At 36.5% G+C, this 21382-nt stretch overlaps 1 protein-coding gene across 4 annotated transcripts in view; it reads left to right on the forward strand.

The window, feature by feature from the left end:
• LOC130556478 (sodium/potassium/calcium exchanger 2-like) overlaps positions 1-21382 on the forward strand; it is a 49802-nt gene that overhangs the window by 17258 nt on the left and 11162 nt on the right. The window contains exons 3-7 of one of the 4 annotated variants that reach the window (XM_057337524.1): positions 2913-2951; positions 4730-4838; positions 9640-9654; positions 13510-13560; positions 21283-21363. In XM_057337524.1, coding sequence (XP_057193507.1) covers positions 2913-2951; positions 4730-4838; positions 9640-9654; positions 13510-13560; positions 21283-21363 — 295 coding nt within the window. The remainder of the gene's footprint in view (positions 1-2912; positions 2952-4729; positions 4839-9639; positions 9655-13509; positions 13561-21282; positions 21364-21382) is intronic. The other 3 variants (XM_057337541.1, XM_057337533.1, XM_057337549.1) reach the window with 3 other exon arrangements.

The raw sequence follows: 21382 nt of genomic DNA on the forward strand, positions 1-21382 counted from the left end.
ATGTTTAACAATGTAAAGAAGTCTGAATGCATGACATAGCGCGATACCCGAAACCCCTCCCCTAATTGCATTATGGGATTTTGCACTTAAACATGGAACTTCTTTAATTTCATCAATATATTTTATTAGTATCGGTGGTTAGTTATTTGGCTCTTTTGTTGTGATTAGCACTTTGGCGTCTGTGTTGTCCTGTAATCCCCTGCAGCTGATGAGTGTGAATTCTTTTCTAATTAGTTCTGCTTGTAGACAATTAGATCCCTAATTAGCATGAGGATGAAGGCCTCAGAATGTACTCATCTATGTGGCGTTGTTTTTGGAATATGATGAAGAGGCTATTGTAGGGATTGTCTCTGAGACCCCATTGGTTCAAGCCATAAATTAGTCTTGGCTAAAACACAAAGCAGCTCTTAAAGTTTTCTGCTCTGTGGAAACAAATAGATTTATTTTTACCACCAAATGGAAGGATGGAAATGGATCATGGTTTTTAATGGACTTATAGTGCTGGTTGGTCCTGCATTAAATTTTAGTAAACTAGTAAACTACTGTATGTGTTCTGAGACGTGACATACGGATTGATTTTCTCTTTTTAAATGGTCTGCCAGGGGCTTTATGTGCAGCTAAATTTAGATCGTCTTTCATTAGCTTCATGACTAAAGATCCACTGGTTCGGCAGGCAGGCCTACTGACTTCTGCAGACATGGACCTTTTAGATGCTGGATTCATATGTATCATAGCTCTAGTTTTGCAGAGGCAGACTGTTTACTGTCCACTTGCATTTGACTGACAGGTAAAATGACCCATCACACTTTGCTGTTTTAAGAGTCTGTGACAAGAGTCACATGTGTCCATGGGAACACTTTTTAGGATTGTTCGAGGAAATTAAATGGGCATGAAAATGTGTAAACCAAGAGAACTGTGATTTGCACGTTTTCTCACATGACAACATTTTTTGATGTCAGAAAACACACTGTGTGTGGTCAAAGGTCTGCACAATTTTGATGAGGTCAGAGCACATTTTGTAAGGTTCAGAAAACATTCTTGGCAAGGTCAGAAAAGACGCTCAATGAGAACAGAGAATAGAACACACATAGATGTATATATAACTAGATGCCGCATTAGTAGCTGCTTTTATGGGCTGTTAGACGTAGGTCGTCCACCATATTAAAATGGTGCAAGCTAGTGGCTGGCGAACTAGTGTTGCCAAGTCTTGCCAAGGCTTTTTCTCTGCTGTGCTAGGGGTTGTTTTTTTCCCAGGTTAAGAGTGGAAGGATTTCGTTATTTAGGTGTCTACTTAAAATGATTTTCTGTATGAGAGTTAAGTTTTGTTATTTGGACTATGGACATACGGCTAGTGATTCATTTTGCTACATAGATATGGCAACCCTGCCACTCCGGTCTGTGAACACTCTAGTTGCAAACATACGGTCACCTTGGTCCTTAGTTATAGGCGTGTATGATTATGAAAACTTACTGTTGTGTAAACATTATATTTTAGGGATGTAACGATTCACCGTGAGCCGGTTGAAAATCGGTTATAATGAGTGACGATTCAAATCGGTTGAGGTGTGAACTGAATCGCAATACATTTTTGAACAGCAGGGGCCGCTATTTTCACTGCAAATCTAAACGTGGACATGCTGATATTTCTTAAATGCAAAAAAATCCAAGAAAAGCTCAGACAGTATTAGTTTGTTTATATTAAAGAGACATTTCTATTATTAATTTGTTATAAAATTGCAGTTTAGTTTTGCTATTTGAAATAAAACATTATTTTATTATACAAAGAAACGTGAAGCATTTAAGAAATAATGCAAGGGAAGTTGTTCATTTCTAATTTGTTTCAACTCATTTTGTAAAAATAAATCGTGAGTAAATCGCATCGTGAGATCAGAATCGTGACTCGCATCGCATCGTGAGCTGAGTGAATCGTTACATCCCTATTATATTTGCTAAACTAACACATGGCAACTACATTACATTTACATTTATGCATTTGGCAGACGCTGACTTACATTGAATTATGCTATACATTTTTGTTTCTAAGTATGTGCAATCCCCTGGGATCGAACCCACAACCGTGGCGTTGTTAACGCACTTACCACTGAGCTACAGGAAAACTACAAAAGGCTATCCAATTTTTCAGGAATTTAAATCCCTGTGGTTTTCACAGCCATGGCTGTACAGTGTTGTTGCATTTTTAGCAAACTTCGAGTGACGCCAGTGGACCATTCCAAAATGGAAAATATGTTGACGTGTCGAATGTGGCATCTAGTTATATACATCTATGAGAACGCAAACTCAATGAGGTCAGTGCACACACTCAATAGATGCTTTCCAAAGGGAAGGCAGCACACTTTGTAGGCTGTATACATGATTAAGGTTTATTATGTAAGGTTTTATTTCAAATAAGCAACCGCTACATTTCAAGGTAAAAATTAAACTACAGGGATTGTGTCTTTTGAGGAATAAATGTTAATTTTTTTTTAAACTTAGACATGCAGCCTTCGAAGTGTGCAGCCTTCACATTGGTACGCACCTTAGAATACACACTTTGTGAGGTCAGAGTACACACTCTGTGAGGTGAGAACACACTCTCTTTGATCAGAGCACACACTGTGATATCAGAACACCCTTTGTGATAGCAAAGTACACACTCAGTGAGATCAGTGTGCACACATTGTGAGATCAGAGTCTGTGAGATCAGTGCACACTCGGTGAGGTCAGTGCACATGCTCTTTGAGGTCAGCGCACGCTCTGTGAATGTCAGTGGATGTGTTGGTTATGTGTATTGTCTATATGGAGTCTGATGTCAGTGTAGTGTCTGCAGTCTTACTGGTCCTGTCTCACTTCACTGTACTGTTATTTCTTCTCCTCCTTCTTTTCTGTTTTCTGTTCATATTGTGACTGTGAAGCTGAGCCCCAGCGGAGTGGAAGATGACAGCAAAATGTCGGTAAGTGTTGTCTGTGTGTATACTGTATATGTGAATTGTTGTCCATTGTGGTCTGTTGTCTTCATATTTTGAAGCATGGCCCCTGGGTTATTGTTTGTTCTAAATATACAGTATCTCAAAGAAGTGAGTACACCCCTCACATTTTTGTAAATACTTTATTATATCTTTTCATGTGACAACACTGAAGAAATGACACTTTACTACAATGTAAAGTAGTGAGTGTACAGCTTGTATAACAGTGTACATTTGCTGTCCCCTCAAAATAACTCAACACACAGCCATTAATGTCTAAACCACTGGAGACAAAAGTGAGTACACCCCTAAGTGAAAATGTCCAAATTGGGCCCAAAGTATCAATATTTTGTGTGGCCACCATTATTTACCAGCACTACCTTAACCCTCTTAGGCATGGAGTTAACCAGAGCTTCACAGGTTGCCACTGGAGTCCTCTTCCACTCATCCATGACGAAATCACGGAGCTGGTGGATGTTAGAGACCTTGCGCTCCTCCACCTTCCGTTTGAGGATGCCCCACAGATGCTCAAGGTTTAGGTCTTCACCTTTACCCTCAGCTTCTTTAGCAAGGCAGTGGTTGTCTTGGAGGTGTGTTTTGGGTCGTTATCATGTTGGAATACTGCCCTGCGGCCCAGACTCGGAAGGGAGGGGATCATGCTCTGCTTCAGTATGTCACAGTACATGTTGGCATTCATGGTTCCCTCAATGAACTGTAGATCCCCAGTGCCGGCAGCACTCATGCAGCCCCAGACCATGACACTCCCACCACCATGCTTGACTTTAGGGAAGACACACTTGTCTTTGTACTCCTCACCTGGTTGCCGCTTGACACCATCTGAACCAAATAAGTTTATCTTGGCCTCATCAGACCACAGGACATGGTTCCAGTAATCCACCCAGTAATCCACACAGTAATCCACACAGTAATTCCAGTAATAACACACCTGCTCCCCATTCACACCTGAGACCTTGTAACACTAACGAATCACATGACACCAGGGAGGGAAAATGGCTAATTGGGCCCAATTTGGACATTTTCACTTAGGGGTGTACTCGCTTTTGTTGAAGCGGTTTAGACATCAATGGCTGCGTGTTGAGTTATTTTGAGGGGACAGCAAATGTACACTGTTTTACAAGCTGTACACTCACTACTTTACATTGTAGCAAAGTGTCATTTCTTCAGTGTTGTCACATGAAAAGATATAATAAAATATTTACAAAAATGTGAGGGGTGTACTCACTTCTGTGAGATACTGTATCACACACTTATTCAAACAAAGAGTATAATATTAAAAAACTTAAAGAAATATCACAAGACACATGCTAGTTTAGAACATGACAAGTGAATGGAAACAGAGATTTATAACATGATAGTCTGCACCAAATAACTCAATATTTTGATCGGGTTTACTGTTTGTCTCAGCACAACACACATCCTCACACACACTCCTGACACCTGCAGAATCATGTGAATCGTCGCTGATTCTCCTGATTGCCCTGACGTGTTGCCATGGCATCAGCTGCCAGACAGAGTGAACCAGCACTAAAGCTGTAACCTTCAATCAACCTCTAACTCCCCCGCCCTGGTCCCTGACCCTTGAAAGGTCAACGTGTCCGGTCTCGCTACAGATCAATCAGCTGCTCTCCTCCCGAGATCATGAGCTCTCATCCTGTCTCTATGACGACTGCACTGTCACTTGGAATTCTGTATTGTGCTGTTATTGGCCTGGGGTTCTGATTGACGTTCTTGTTGTCCTTTGACAGGCCAAACCCCGGCTCCAGAGAGGGGGAAGCTCCGCCTCGTTACACAACAGCCTGATGAGAAACAGCATCTTTCAGCTAATGATCCACACGCTTGACCCTTTGAGTGAAGGTACAACACACAATATACACACACAACCATATAACATTATACATGCATACATTGAATATGAACACAATCATGTTTGAATAAAGTACATTTTTGCATACAAATTTCAAGTCTGATATTTATTTAACATTTAAAATTGTATTTAATTTTTTGTGTTATTTTTATGCAGAATTGTGCAATACAGTAATGCATATTTTAAAAATAAAATCCTTTAAATAAAACATTATGGGTTCTATTGGCCATAAATATTTCCTGTGAAATATAAAACTTATTAGAGAAGCGACTACACATATTTATTTAAAATACAATTTCATTTCACACCATTCCCCTCTTCATCTGAATCATGCATTCCTACCAGTAGTATTTGTAAAGACATGAAGATCTTAAAGTGATAGTTCACCCAAAAATGAAAATTCTGTCATCATTTACTCGCCCTCTTGTAATTTCAAGCCTGTATGACTTTCTTTGTTCCGCAGAACACAACAGAAGAAATTTGGGAAAATGTTGTTGACCGAATGGCGATGGCAGCCATTCACTTGCATTGGTTTTGTGTCCATACAATATGGTGCCACCGCTGTTCGGTTATCAACATTCTTCAGAATATCTTCTTTGGTGTTCTGTGGAAGAAAGAAAGTCATACAGGTTCGAAATGAAAGAGGGTGAGTAAAATGAGGACAATATTTTCATTTGGGTGAACTATCCCTTTAAGTTCTTATATTTGCTGTTTTTACCTGCTCATGTAACATAAACATTTGGTAGCCAAACTGCCTGGTGTGTGGAAAAAGTTCATTTCAAAGCCTCAGAGGCATATATTTAAATAAAAATGAATGTAAAATATTAAAAAGGACCTCAAGGTTGGCAAAGCATTAGCAGGTGCTCAGACTTGCAGTCACACATGCTCTCAGGTCTGGGGTGAGAGCTTCATTGTGCATGTACAGAAAAACACAATATGTACACTAGGTTATATCGTATGTGTTTAAAACACACTAATATTGTCATGTGTTGATAATCTGTGCTATTAGTAGGTGACAGTAAGCACGCTATTTCAGGTGCAAACCTCTGCTTACTGTAAAAGCGTGAAAACGACACTTTCACTTTTCTAACTGGCATAACATAGGAGTTTGGTGTCTGTGATTGCAAGTGATCCATTAATATGTTCCCATTAGTGGCAAAATTGTTTATACTTACAGTATATAATTGTGTGAGTGTCTGTGATATGAATGAACACACAATGAGCTTTATGTAAGAATGAAAGCCAGTTGTCTGTCAAAACTTTACAGAACTTTTAAGAACTTCTTGGAACCCTTATGTGAATTGTATAGTGCTTATATTTTGTACAGTACGATAGTTAGAAATAGTTATACAACTAGTCCTGTTGCTATGTTATCTTTGGTAACATCTTTCCCTCTTTTTTTTCGGGGAGATGTGCAGACTGTGTAGTCTCTGCTTTTTTATTTGATTAGTCATTAAAGTGTATAGGAGAACTCGGTTACAAGATCGTCACGGAAAACAGACGTCATTGGCTGAGGAAAAGGTTCGGATCCGGTGGCTTGTCAGTCATTCAGTGTGTGAAAAAGCTCCTCCAGTGATGATTTCTAAAAAAGCAGAAGTTGACTTCGGTTCGGTGGAGCCATTAGCTTAGCAGAGCTAAAGGGAAAGATGAACAACATAGAATATAGATTTTTTTTAACAGAGTTAGAGTGTGGAAAAAATATCAGTTAGAGGGTAAGTCTGTTGGGTGCAGAACAGGTGTGTTTATATTGTGCTTTATATAGGATAGGTAGGATATTTAAAAAGTTATATACTTCACTGGTATTCCAAAGGGACCTATAAGAGGTAAAAAAATACACCTTCAGATATGTTTCAATAATTGTGAAATAATTATGTACAGTAATTAAGTCTATAACGTTTCTCATGTCTCTTTAAAAATGTAAGGGTTTGATATTGTTTATGGCTTGTTTAGTGCCTCTCTTGAGGTAGTTTGGGCAAAAAATGACCTTCTGTGATGATCTGGCTTTGTGCTCATGCTATAAAAAAGGCGCCCAAAGTGTTTAAATCAGACTGACAGCACACAATACTCTGTATGGTATAGCGTTATAGCACTAGGGTCTATAAATGTGTATATACATTAATTAATAATGTGTACATTATGGGGTATTTGTATTTATGACTTGGCTCTGATTGTCAACTGGATACAGTGTTGGGATATTTCTGAATAATAACTTATCCCTGCTAGTTATCCCTGGCTTAACTGTATAACTTATGAAAACTGATCTCTTTCATACCTAATGATTGTTAATATTAATCAAATAACAATAATCGACAAAAAAAGAAAGATAATAAGTCATTTACAAATGCATTATGAAGCAGTTATAACTGCATGAATAATAAGAGGGATTTTAATACCTGCCAAATAGTGAGCCATTTTTAACTTGCATGTTATAAATGCTTAATAAATGTATTTATTCATTATTTATTTGACTCGAAAGCAGATTCATTATTATCTTGATGTTGTTTGCAATATAGGCTGTCAGACTGGAAACTGTAGGGTGTTATGTTGTTTTTCTTATACCTGCTCAAAGGTATTTAGTTAGAATTGTTTCCCCTTTTTATTCATGCAGTTTTAACTGCTTTATAATGCATTTGTAAATTACTTATTAATCATTAATGAACACATTTATAAATGCTATAAAGTGTTACCGTTTAATTTATACTACTGTTGGATGAATACACAGTTTACTTGTATTTTTTGTTTTACTGAAAACTAATGAATATGAAAAATTGTTTACATAAGAAATTGTTTGTATTGGTTATTGCTGTGGTATTGAGATTTGTAAAAAAAAACATGAAATGTCTGATATTTAGCTACTACACATTTAGTATTGTGATTTACTTATAATCTCAAATAGGTAAAATTAAAAAATTTTAGTCATACAAATCATTTTTTTTATCAGTATCAGTAAATATATAGACTCATTTCCTAATGTCCAAAAATCTGTAAATATAAACATGTAAAACATAAGAAACATGCAATTGATTCATTGTATGTCAGTTGCAAGTCGCTCATCACATCCCATTTGATTCATTCAGCACTACACTGTAAAAAATTCCCTGTCAAATTACAGTAAACAACTGGCAGCTATATTTGCCAGCACATACAGTAGCTGTAATTTTACAGCATACCTACTGTAATCTGCAACAACAGTTTATTACTGTAAAAGACATTATAATTTGCACAATATAATACTGTTATTTTAGTGTTCCTGCTGTGATTTCCATTAATTGTTTATTACCAGAGGTGGGACCAAGTCATTGTTTTCAAGTCCCAATCAAGTCCCAAGTCAAGAGAGGCGAGTCCAAGTCAGGTTGCAAGTCTTGAATGTTAATGGAACTGAATCAATATCACTTTTGTGCCCACAAAAATCACCATTATTGTGATCAGTGTTTGCTTTAGTTGGGCTCCTGATCCTCGGCTTCAGTGAAGTTACTTATTCAGTGGTGTAATAGTGTTTCAGAAAGAACGCTTGTGCACTAAGACAGAAATGCTAAAAAACAACTTACATGACAATTAAATATATGACATTTATCATAAAAAAGTAATAATACTGATTTATTGATGACTAGTTTGAGTGCTCTGAATTGTAAATGCACATGAACTTAGACAAAATAAAACAAAACATATTACTGACACACTTAGACATCAACACTCATCACACAAACCTCAACAATGGTGACCATTATCAAAGTAATTCAGATAAACAGATCAACTGCAATGCATGCTGGGAGACATGAATGAGTTTTGTAATATGATGTTACACAGCATGCATTGCTGCATGAATTTTTCTTTTGTTGATTGTCACCATTGTTGAGATTCATACACTGATTCTTAATGTGTTTGTGTGTCTGAATAGTTAAACTGTTTTAACAGTTTGTGATTATATTTGTTCATTCCTAAATAAATTCACAGTGTTTTATAAAATCATACTCCAGTAGCAAAGAACTGAGATTGACAGTGAACAAGAGAAGACAAACTTTAAAATGAGTTCATCATTAAACAGAAGTGAGCCTCTGTCTAATCTTGCTTTGACCCAATGATTGTATTTTAATGCAGCTACAACAGCCAAAGAAAACTAGTTTAACATTAAAATAAAAGAGTCAAAAGCCCAACTAAAGCAAACACTGATCACAATAATGATGATTTTTGTGGGCACAAAAGTGATATTGATTCAGTTCCATTAACATTCAGGACTTGCAACCTGACTTGGACTCGCCTCTCTTGACTTGGGACTTGATTGGGACTTGAAAACAATGACTTGGTCCCAACAATTAATGGAAATCACAGCAGGAACACTAAAAGCTTTCCTGTAGCTCAGTGGTAAGAGCATTGCGTTAACAACTCAAGGTTCAGGGTTCGATCCCAGGGGATTGCACATACCTGTATAAATGTATAGGATTATGCAATGTAAATCGCTTTGGATAAAAGTTTCTGCCAAATGTGTAAATGTAAAATAACAGTATTATATTGTGCAAATTATAATGTCTTTTACAGTAATAAACTGTTGTTGCAGATTACAGTAGGTATGCTGTAAAATTACAGCTATGTGCTGGCAAATATAGCTGCCAGTTGTTTACTGTAATTTAACAGGGAATTTTTATACAGTGTAGTTTTAATGGAATTTTAGCCACAGAGACATATTTGCATCTTTCTATTCACAACATGGCTTTGCACTAGAGCTAAATCTTTTTTCTGCTTGTTATTTTCATCTCTCCCTCTCTTTCTGTCTCTCTCTGTCTGTTTCCTCAGAATTCGCTGACTCTGGTGAGTTTTTCTCTAAATGTCGTTGTCATCACAGTCACAGCTGACCACTCCCCCCATGTCACCCCCCCAAACACACACCAAAACTGAGCCGTGCATCCCTGTCTGTGGTGATTCCTCTCAGTATTCAGGAATGAATACTGAATAAAACCTGTTCCTTTAGTTTTCATTTGTGGTCTGTCACATTTCATTGTGTGTTTTATTTGCTGCAACCCCAGTCAACAGCAGTTTGAGATCCTCTGTGGATCTGTTTGAAGTCCCTGCTGAAATGACTTATGGCATGACTTCATAAGAATATAATGCATATAACACGCACGCCTAAGGGGCGATTCACATTTTGCATCTTTTGCGTGCGCAAGTTCGTTATTTTAAATGTAGACACGCGGCAGACGCGTGCAAATATGGAGCGACGTGGTACCAGCACGCAGACGCACATTTTTATAGGCGCGTCGGCGCTGCACCGCGGGCCATTTGACTAGAGAAAGCGGCACGGCTCTCGTTTTCCGCGCGGTTTTAGACGCGAAATGCGAATTGCCCCTAAAACTGACTTTTGTGTATTTTTAATAGACAGGGTCGCTATGAACTGTCATTGTATTGCGAGAGCAATGTGAGGTTAACTTTTAGTCTGTGCAAAGGATATCCCAGAATGCATTGCAACAAGCTCAGTGGGAAAAAAGAAATGACAGAAATTGTAATTTTAACTCCTCTGAAAATGTAATCCTAAAAAGTAGAACAGAGCTAATGAATAAACTAATGGCCTGTTAATAATTCAACATTTGTGTGTGATGTATTTTGTATCCGTTTATGACGCCGGACTGTTTTGAGTACTTATCAAGTTGCTGAATTAAGTGTTCACGTCCAGACATTTTAGGACATGACTAGGTACATAATTATTATGCAACAGATAGCTTGCTAGATATTAGGACAGAGCTAAAGTGTCTAAATATCAGTAATCTACCGTGCACTTTTCATGGACTTTTGTGTGACACCCTCATAACGGCCTCATTGATTCATTTGCGTAAAGACCATTAATTAATTCCACATGCACTTTCTATCACACACACACACACACACAGAGATCACACAAACAGCTGTTCAAACCTCTCAGAGACATTATAACATTACATGTGGCGCATTTGTGTGTTCATGTTAAACTGCGACTGACCTCTTTCACTGCAGTTATTATTGATTATTGCACTCGACCCCCATGCCAGACCAGCAATTTCTCTATTTTTGGAACTACTAACTGTCGATACGGGCAAATGGACACATACACACATAAATGCGCCGTCTTGTATCATACAGTGACTTCCAGCCGATTGGGTATGAACATTCACACATGCCAATAACTGTCTGATAGATTATAATGCTTGACCTTTATTGAGTAACACAAGCACACACACAAACGCACACCCTTTCCCAGCTGAATCAATGTTAAAAGCTTTCTGCCTCTGGGATGAGGATCCAGCCTGCAGAGGTCATTCTGCAAGGTCACTGGTCTCACCACTTAACAAGGACATGAGACACGTCTGTGAAGTGTATGTAATTTATTATTCATAATATTAATTTATTCTGTATTTTATAGAAATGATTTAAAATTGGATGTCCCGAATTAAATATTTAAGCTCACTTTAGGATCAGCTGTATTTAATACATAATAAATCAAATATCATATGTAATTAAATACACTGACAATTAAAGGAGTCATATTGCACGGCTAAAACGAATATTATTGTTTGTTTTAGATGTAATGCAATGTGTATACACCATTTAAAGTTTAAAAAACATTGTATTTTCAACATACCGTGCATGTTTGTATCGCCTCTTTGCTCCGCCTCTCTGAAACACGCTGATTTTTTACAAAGCTCATCGCTCTGAAAAGCGAGGTGTGCTATGATTGGCCAGTTCACCAGTGCGTAGTGATTGGTCGAATACTGCAAGCGCGAGATGGAAAGTAACGCCTCTTACCATATTCGAAACATCAGGTTCCAAAGCAATTGTACTGACAGGCGATACAATGAGATTTACAGTTACGCCCACCTTAACTACGTGTAGATTTGGACGGTCTTAGTCAAATCATGTTACGAAGTTACGTAGATTCACCGGGGTGTGGTTACACGAGGCGTTTCAGGCAAGTCTGGTTGAGCATTCGCTTTTAGATAGAATGCATCTTTTGTTCCCACACTTTCATTTGTGCAATTTTACGTGTCTAATACATGCATGGGCAACTTATAACACACCAAAAACACAGAAAAACACGCACTTCTGCCACATGACCCCTTTAAATGGAAAGCGTGGGGACAGTTTTTTGAAACATTATCTGATTACAAACTCAAACCTGGTCCTAAGTTATGTTTATGTATGTTTAATTTAAATGTGGCACAAATACTGTAAATTGAGGAATAACTACAGTTCTATCAGAACCACTACCGTCAAAGATTTAAACAATAGCAATATTTAAGGTTGGCGGAATGAAACTGTTTTGGGCAAATTCTCCGCCTGTCCATGCAGCCTTGCATGAACAGAACAGGAGTGCAGCAATTATAACATCCCCCACCTGGGGAACCAGAACAGTTATTTAAGCAAAATTATTAATTTCAGAGATTTACATATCTTACACGATAGTGATATGCAAATCGAATATACTAAAAATATATGACTTAGAAGAGAATTCATACCTGTCCGAAGGGAAGATACATAGAAATCCACACAGGATCAAATAAAAGGTACCTGGTGATGCAATCGGATGAAGTGGAGTTGGGGAAGGGGGTGGGTTTTGAGCGGTGCACGGCTGAACAGCTGTAGAGGAGCTGTAAGAAGGTAACTTGCACCCTGCGTTCCAATTCGCATACTTGTACTAGCCCTAATAGTTGGTACTGTTTTTGTGTTGGAATAGTAGGTACTTTTATTGTGGCCAATAACTGTCACACACATCAAAATGCAGCTCTTCGTTCCATTGAGGTATTATTCATACATTATTTAGTATGTAATGTTTACTGTATACTTACATTTGTTAATTTTGTGACGCTTCAGTTGTATAATTTATTAACGCAGTGGAGCACCACTAAACTCCGCCTTCTCGCGGTGAGTTGTGGGTAATATCAGCCGTCAGAGTGTGCATCATTCTGCACTTCGAATTTCTACCGGAAGTAGTAGACCATCCGGGAATCTTTGGAATACTATTTTCACCATACTACGATTTGGGACATACTAATTCTACTTTCGAATACGGATAGTGTGCAGGTTCTGGAACGCAGGAAGAGTCTTGGATGTGTTGGATCACTATTGGTTGACACTGATTAGCTGCACCTGATGAGATCAGCTGAGCAAGCTTGACTAAAGTGGTCTGCTAGAACTGATGCTATACGCTTGATTTTTAATATGACATCCAGCGCTGGTATTATCTAAAATAGATGCTACCATAGTAACTGACTGGTGTGAAAATAGCCCCAAATGTAGGATGGAGCATAAGTAAACATTAGTAGAAATGTATTAAGTTTTATGTGTTCCGCTTCATATGAAGTCATACAGCTCAATCTAAGGTCCATTTTGTTTCAAGTTTTTGTTTTCATTTTGTGTGCACTTATGCTCGTGAGATGTTTGTTTGCTGCATAATCACCTCATTCTCACGGACACTTATACTGTATGTGTATGTAAGTGTGCCATGCTAAAAATCTTAACATCACCAACAGAAGTTGTGTTTTGGATGGGAAGTTAGTATGCTGGTGTACCCAGCAAGTGTCCAACTTTTCCATCAATACTAGCACTTAACCAGCATTCAATTTTTTTTTCAGCAGGGGCATTGTAAATGTGCTGCATTTTGTTTCCTTATCCCTGTCTCTGTATGTGATATTGTAGAACTGGGGACTTATGGCAAGCTAAAATATTATCACTCAATGAACGAAGAAGGTAAGAATCTTTCTGTCAACCCTCATCTTTCTGTCATTCATCTCAACTCTGCCCATCTACCCATGGTGCCATCTGTTTATGCCTGTGTGAAAGAGAATGTTTTCTTTTGCATTTTTTATTTAATGACCTCTCTTGGCAAGATTTCACTAACGTAAGTGCAAATCGTGATTTCCATCTTTAATTTTATATCATTTTTAACCTTTTAAATACTTTCATGTTTTTGTTCAATGTGAGTTCGTTCGTGGTTTTTTTAGCTTTACTGAAAGTACCCATGATAGCAAATATGACTGATTTCATGTTAAATCACTGTTAAACATAACCGATTTAACATTGATTCCGCATTGAAGCAATTATCTTTGCTATCTGGGATTAAAAGGAAATTTTGTGTGGTTTAATTTCATGATTGTGTGTACAGAAGTTGGTATAGTTTAAAACGCTATTATTGAAAAATTGCAAGCCAAACATTTCAAGTCATACATTTTAAAACGCAATTATCGGAATAGTTTGGCAAATGTACACAAACATAGTTGTATTTTCCGATAAGATTGCTGCTGTTTCCAAGGCATTAGCCATTACTGTCTGAGACTGCTCGACAATCTATAAGAGAAAGATAATGCGCCTTCCTAAATTCAAACACGCACACACACACACAAAATAGATGGTAAGAAATGTACGTCACGGCATTGAGGTGAGGAAGAGTGAGTCATTCTGTAACTAGAGTTATGCAGTTCCAGCAGTACAGGCATAATGCAATAATAACAGTCTCTCTCTCTCTCTCTCTCTCTCTCTCTCTCTCTCTCTTACTTGTCTCACTAATGCAGTAATGTCAGTTCTTAGACATCTGGTTATGGCTGAATTGGATAAGTCTCTTTGAGGATGCATAACATCCAAAGCAACAAAATGACAAATCCCAATGTGTATGTGTGGGACACCTACTGACTGAATTCTAATTTTAGTTCTTTATTCTGGCTGCCTGTATTTACAGTGACTGCTGTAGTGCTTATAAACAGTGAAAACTGAAAACAAATTGCCCAACATAACAGAATATGGAACAAAATCCCTTTTAGGATATTATTATAAAAGCCCAGAGAAGTATTATTTTAATTGCATTTAACTGCATGATTGCAAGTGCTGAGTTACACAGATTACTGTCACCTGTGTATTTGCTTTGTTGTTGCAAATAAATTACACATTTCTGGGTATTGGGTATTTGCTGCGTAGATAGTAACAAAATGTAATTTGGCTAGCATTTTGTGTACAAAACTATTGGCATACTATCCATTGTTCAGGCATATAAAGTATTCAAGTTGGATTTGATAATTTGGCTATAGAACACAAAAATTCAGCATCCATGACCAGAAACATCATTATATTACTTTTCAAAAGTATTTTATATTATTTTATCCTGATTCACCTGTTAAAATCATATATTGATGTTGAAAAACCCAATAATTCCCTGCCTTGATTAAATAGAATACTGTGCATTTATGTTGGGATTCTATCCTGCCTAGAATAAACCAACAATACATTGGCTGTATGTAGAGTAATAAAACCCATCCTCTATTATGAGACCCATAATAGAGTATCTTATACTAACCCAACAATATATACCACAAAAAACCCAGCACTTTCCTCCTTACACTAACTCAACAATACCATTCCTGTATTTAGAAAAAAAACTCGAATGAAACGAATGAGCAGAAGCAAGATCCACTGTGTTAAAGCCACATATTGTTTTTGTTTACAAATTTATTTTTAAAGTGTTAAAAAGCCCAGTTTTATTTAGCATAAATTTACCTAACACCTTTCGTTGTTCTCTGCCTTCGGTAAACCAGCAGTGAAAATTAGATAGCAGATAGCGGTAAATAGCAGCACAACAGTAAATCCTACATTAACAATTAAGGTTATGAAGTTTACATTACCTCATATTTGTTTATATTAAAAGGAACACCTGCACTTACAAAGTTTTTATATTAACTTTGCCACAAAGGTTATAATCAACAATATAACAATATATTTCATTGTTCAATGTGCATGCACTGTAAAAAATTGCCCATGAAATTAACAGTGAAATTCCGTAGTTTTTACAAGGAGTTTTTTCAACTCCAGAAACACCATTACCACCTTCAATTACAGACACCACTGTCACTTTATTTCTGTTGTACGTCTACAAAAGTTCTTATTGAGAATTAACACAAGTTTACATGTTATAATGGTGATGAGTGTTTGCTTTAGTTGGGATCTTGACCCTTTGCTTTTTACGTTAAGACTTTCCCTAGTTTTTACAACTATGTGTTGAAACAGAAACAAGTGGAAAAAAATTCTAAGCAAAATTGATTTCATGTCATTTTTTGTTGGTAATATCATCCTCATTTATGTTACTGTATGAAATTAAATTATATTCTTAAGGTCTTTAACGACACATCGCGCACATGAAAAATGGACTAGCAGACATCAAGAATAAACCTGTTCGCCTCAACAATGATGACAACCAAAAAAAACTAGATAAACTCAATGCATTCTCGGTACCATCAAAGTACAAAACTCATCCATGACTCGCATTGCGGCAGTAAGCTTTTCACTTGTTGGTCACCACTGTTGAGATTCATACACTGGTTCTTGATGTCTGAGTCAATAATCAAATGCAGACCTTTTAACTGTTTAAAAACTCTTTTTATGGATTGTTGCAGCAAATGTGTGTCTCTAATGTAAGCTCATTCAGGCTGTTATAACAAAAACCCAATGGGAAACTACACAGCATCAGAAAAAAAATGTCTGAAAAACAGACAAAATAATCTTATTACATTTTTTTTATATATTATTTGTCACTGTGTTTTATATAAGCACTGTCATAGCAACCAAAAGAATAATGCTGTTTAGCAAATGAAGGATGAAAGAGCCCTACTAAAGCAAACACTGGTCAATAACGGTGACTTTAAACAACAATAAAACATCAAGTCATGGATGTTATGCTGCAGTCCCTGTGAAGCAGAAGTGGTGATCGTCTTCAGTATTCTAACATATTTCCAAGATGAATAGTGAGGGTGTGGCTCATGTTTTCCACTGTGAATTGATCGGACAAATAAAAACAGGATGTTCCCGTATTTTTACCGTAGTTTACTGGCAACCACAGCTGCCGGTATTTTTTGTAAAAACTACAGAATTTTTATTTTCTCTTTTCTTTTACGACATTAAATGTTTTGTGGGTCACCACTATGCTTAAGAGTGGAGTCTGTATTTAAGTCAAGGTCAGGCAGTGAGGTACTGATGTTATGTTGCATGTTGCTTTGTTTAAAAGTGACTTTGATGTTTTTTAATGATGAATTGCAAATAAATAAAATAAGTAAATGAAATGTTTTCACTTTTATGCATTAGGTCCATGTTTTCATTTTATATTAAAAAATGTTTTGTTTATATATACAATTATAAATACATGCTCTTAATATAAAAAAATCAAATGTATTAAGTTCATACACAGGCTGAAATTTTTGCCCTGAGGTTTTAAACTGCAATGCTGTTTACGTGCTTTTCCCGTATTTTTTACGGAATTTTACTGGCAACCACAGCTGCTGGTATTTTTAAAGTACACATTAAAATACCCTTTTCCAACTTCAAAAACATTTAAAGGGAATGATTTTTAGCCACAAAACTAACTGTACAGTGTTCATGTGTGTGTCAGCTATTATGCACAACTTTTAGATTATTGAGTATTACAATAAACCATCAAATCATATGTACATATTCCTATACGTATTGCTAATGAGCTTTAAATAATGGTATATTTGTGTATGAGACCATTATACACATAGGAATGTTTGCATGTGATTTGACGGTTTATTTTAATACATATCAATAATCTAAAAGGTGTGCATTCTATCTCACACACACATGAACACTTTACAGTTAGTCAGGGAAGTCATTCCCTTTAAATGCTATTGAGCTTTAATATGTGTATTTATGTATGAGCCCATACAGCAGTGAAACACATAGGAATATTTGCATTTGATTTAACTGTTTATTATAATAAATATAAATAATCTAAAAGGTGTGCATTATATCTGACACACACATGAACACTGTACAGTTAGTCTTGCGGGTATAAGTCATTCCCTTTAAATGCCATTGAAGTTGGAAAAAGGTATTTTAATGTGTACTTTAGAGATGGTCCCTAAATTCACGAAAGTTTAATGTCAAACCAACTTTATGCCAGTGAAACGCGGCAATGAACGCATGCTTTATATGCGCCACGCGCTCGTGTGTAAACACATTAGGACAATTTATATATAAAATAGTATACAATATTCGTTAATGTTCCTGTAGGAAGAGTTTGTTCTGTTGACAGACAGAGGCTTCAATTCCGCGAGTAGGCTACAGTTTGCAAAACCGTGCGCACGGATTGCGAAAGCGTGGGTACAGATTTCAAAAATTGAGGGGACGGTTTACAAAACCGAGAGCACGGATTGTAAACTCGTGGGTACAGTTTATTAATCCGAGAGCATGGTTTTGTAAACTGAGGGAACGAATTACAAAACTGTGGCCACGGATTTGCGGGTCTTGTTTTTTTTTCTCCGAGAGGTGACCAGACGGGCTCCGTAGTAGTGGTAGGCTATATGAGGCAATTTTTTTATTGCACTTATGCTTTTTGTTTTCCTTATTTTGTTCCAATTGCTTCCATTGTTTACATCATCTGTAAGTCGCTTTGGATAAAAGTGTGTGCTAAATGTAAATGTAAAGTCCCGTGCTGTAATTTTTAAATCATGAGCCCTGTCAATATAACTAAGCGACACTTCCAACATTGACAACTTCACAACTGTGTTTCACTTTCATAAATCGGTATTATCATGGCGTATAGTTGCGACCTAGTGGCCATTTTCAGTATTGAAATTTGTGATTCCATACATGTGCAGTAATGATTTAGATCTCAACAATCAATGTGCATCAGTTTCAGTTTAGCACGCAAACAATCTTTGCCTTGGAGAAAGATATGCCGGTAAGTTTATTTACTATCTGTAAGCATTCTTATTATGTGTTAACATAATATTGATTCTTGGAAGTTAAGTTGTGATCGATATTTATATTTGTTTACATTAATTCATTTGGCAGACGCTTTTATCCAAAGCGACTTACAAGTAGGAGAGCATATAAACATTTTGTCAGCGCGCTAAACAGTACCATTAGTTTTTAAGGCCATGATACTATGAGAATTAAAGCTGGAGTAAGCAAGGGAGAGAATGGACAAAAATCTTTTCTTTTTTTCAATATAATGTAAAAAAGATCTATCACATGTACACTCGTTGTGAAAACCTTTATATGTATACCAAACAAATGTATGAGCAATTCATAATTTCATATCTTGTTTATTGTATTTAATTTTACAAAAAAAAGGATAAACTGCTTATGTGTGTGTTAGCTAGCGTCTATCTTCTTCAGAGTGACGCAGTTGTGAGGACAGCGTATAGTCCGACTTAGTTTAGGGGCGGAGTGATACATGCAGTCAGTGAAGCGGTTCCTGTGGTGATAGGCTACTGGTGGAATATTGCATGGCTCTCAGCCAATCAGATTCGAGATCCAGATAGAACTGTTGTAAAAAAATAAATAACCACAAAACACCATGCAGCTGTTGTTAAAACAGTGATTTGAAGTATTTATGTAAATGGAATAGTTATTATCATCCCTTGAACTTTAATCTTTAACCCTTGTGGTAAAACGGAACAACTGTTGAGGTGATTTTAATTTGATTAGGTAAATTAACTTAACTGTTTTTACTAGTAGTTGTCAATATGTTTTATGACTGAGTCATTGAATAATTCACTGAACAAATTCATTACATCTTAGCAAAGCAATATTACACATAAGTAAAGTGTCACTATTGTGAATTTGAAATACCCTTTATACAACAGTTCAATGAACAATGGAAAGAATTGACCAGATAACAATGCCATTTGTCATCAGCGTGCTGATCAGTGGCCACAATGTGCTGGATTCAGACAATAGTTCTTTTATTATTTTCTAGAATGATCTAACCAGCCTTTAAAACTATCCTTTCCATATAACCTTTCTGTGTTATATGGTGTGTAAGTTGAGACAGAATGAGAAATCCTGCAAGGTCAAAGACATTTACTGATCGGCATGTTTGGCGCGCACACATTATGTTCATTATTCTGAGCTTAAACAATAACACACGTACACTCCACAGAGACATGCTCAATCTAAATGCAGTGAGACGTCATTAATTTCTCTACTGTTCCTGTCTGTGCATTCAGTTGAGTTGTATTGCCACATTGATAGAGGTTGAAAAAGTTGTGCAACTGTATTGATGTTTGTTGTGCTGCTAGTCTGCTACTCAGGAGTTATAGACCCCAACCAGCTGCAGGCAACTGTGTTTAATTCTGTTGGCTCTACAGTTGTGGTAAAGGTCACACAGTGTTTTTACCTTTTTTTTCAAAAGAGCATTAAAAGGTATTTTCAAGCATTAAAGGAGTAGTTCATTTTCAAAATAAATTTTAGTGATTAATTTACTCACCCCCATGTCATCCAAGATGTTTATGTATTTGTTTCTTTAGTCGAAAAAAAATTAAGGTTTTTGATGAAAACATTCCAGGATTTTTTGGACTTCAATGGACTCCAAACGGTTGAAGGTCAAAATTACAGTTTCTGTGCAGCTTCAAAGGGCTTTAAACGATACCAGAAGATGAATAAGGGTCTTATCTAGCGAAACGATAGGACATTATCTAAAAAAAATACAAATGTATATGCTTTATAAACACAAATGCTCGCCTTGCTCTGTTCTGCGATGCACGTTCATGACTTCACGTAATACGTAGTTACGTTGAAAAAGTCCATTGAAGTCCACTATATGGAGAAAAATCCTGGAATGTTTTCATCAAAAACCTTAATTTCTTTTCGACTAAAGAAACAAATACATAAACATCTTGGATGACATGGGGGTGAGTAAATTATCATGAAAATTTATTTTGAAAATGAACTAATCCTTTAACTTATTGTGAATGTATGCTAAATGCCCATTTTCAGTGTTTACTAAAAAAATATGACATTCATTGTTGAACCTCATACATTTATATTTACACAAAAAAATGAATTGCAATTTTAAGTATTTTTGACATAATTTGGCTAAATTTATTTAAAAATAATAATAATGCTGTGGGTACTGCACACTAGACCGCAAACATTGGCCAAATAACAAAAACACAAACACCGTACGATGGTTAAGAATAGATGTAATATTATTTCAAATGAAATGTGTTTTTAAACTCCTTTCGGTAGTTCAAAACATCTCACCTGTGAAAACTTAGTTAAACAACTGGTCCGAGAAAATGACATCATAGGTGGGTTTAATTTGAGGCAAACGTTTTTACAATGTGTATTGAAGGCTGCCTGCAACATCCAACATAACAACAGTTATGCATTTATAATTTATATATTTTTGAAAATGGTTTGATAATGGGAACAGTCTCAGTAATGAGTAAAATATCATCTTGTACTTTTGGGATGTTGTTTCAGTTGTCCATTAAGCACTTCCTTGACTGGTACAATTATGTTCTGCTATTTCTACTAGCATTATAAACATTCCACTAGAATGAACAAAATGGCAAAATACAGTCAAGTTTGACAAGCACTCTGTAGCACAGCGGATACATACAGTACAGATGTAAGATATGTCTTAATCCAAACCACTCACTTCCTTCCACGTGTGTTTTTCAGGAAAGTTTCGCGAAAAGGCTTCCATCCTTCACAAAATTGCCAAAAAGAAATGCCAGGTGGAGGACTCAAATGGGGTTGCTGGTAAGTGTAGGAACCTAAA

Source organism: Triplophysa rosa, linkage group LG1 (assembly GCF_024868665.1).
Source record: "Triplophysa rosa linkage group LG1, Trosa_1v2, whole genome shotgun sequence".
Lineage (NCBI taxonomy): Eukaryota > Metazoa > Chordata > Actinopteri > Cypriniformes > Nemacheilidae > Triplophysa > Triplophysa rosa.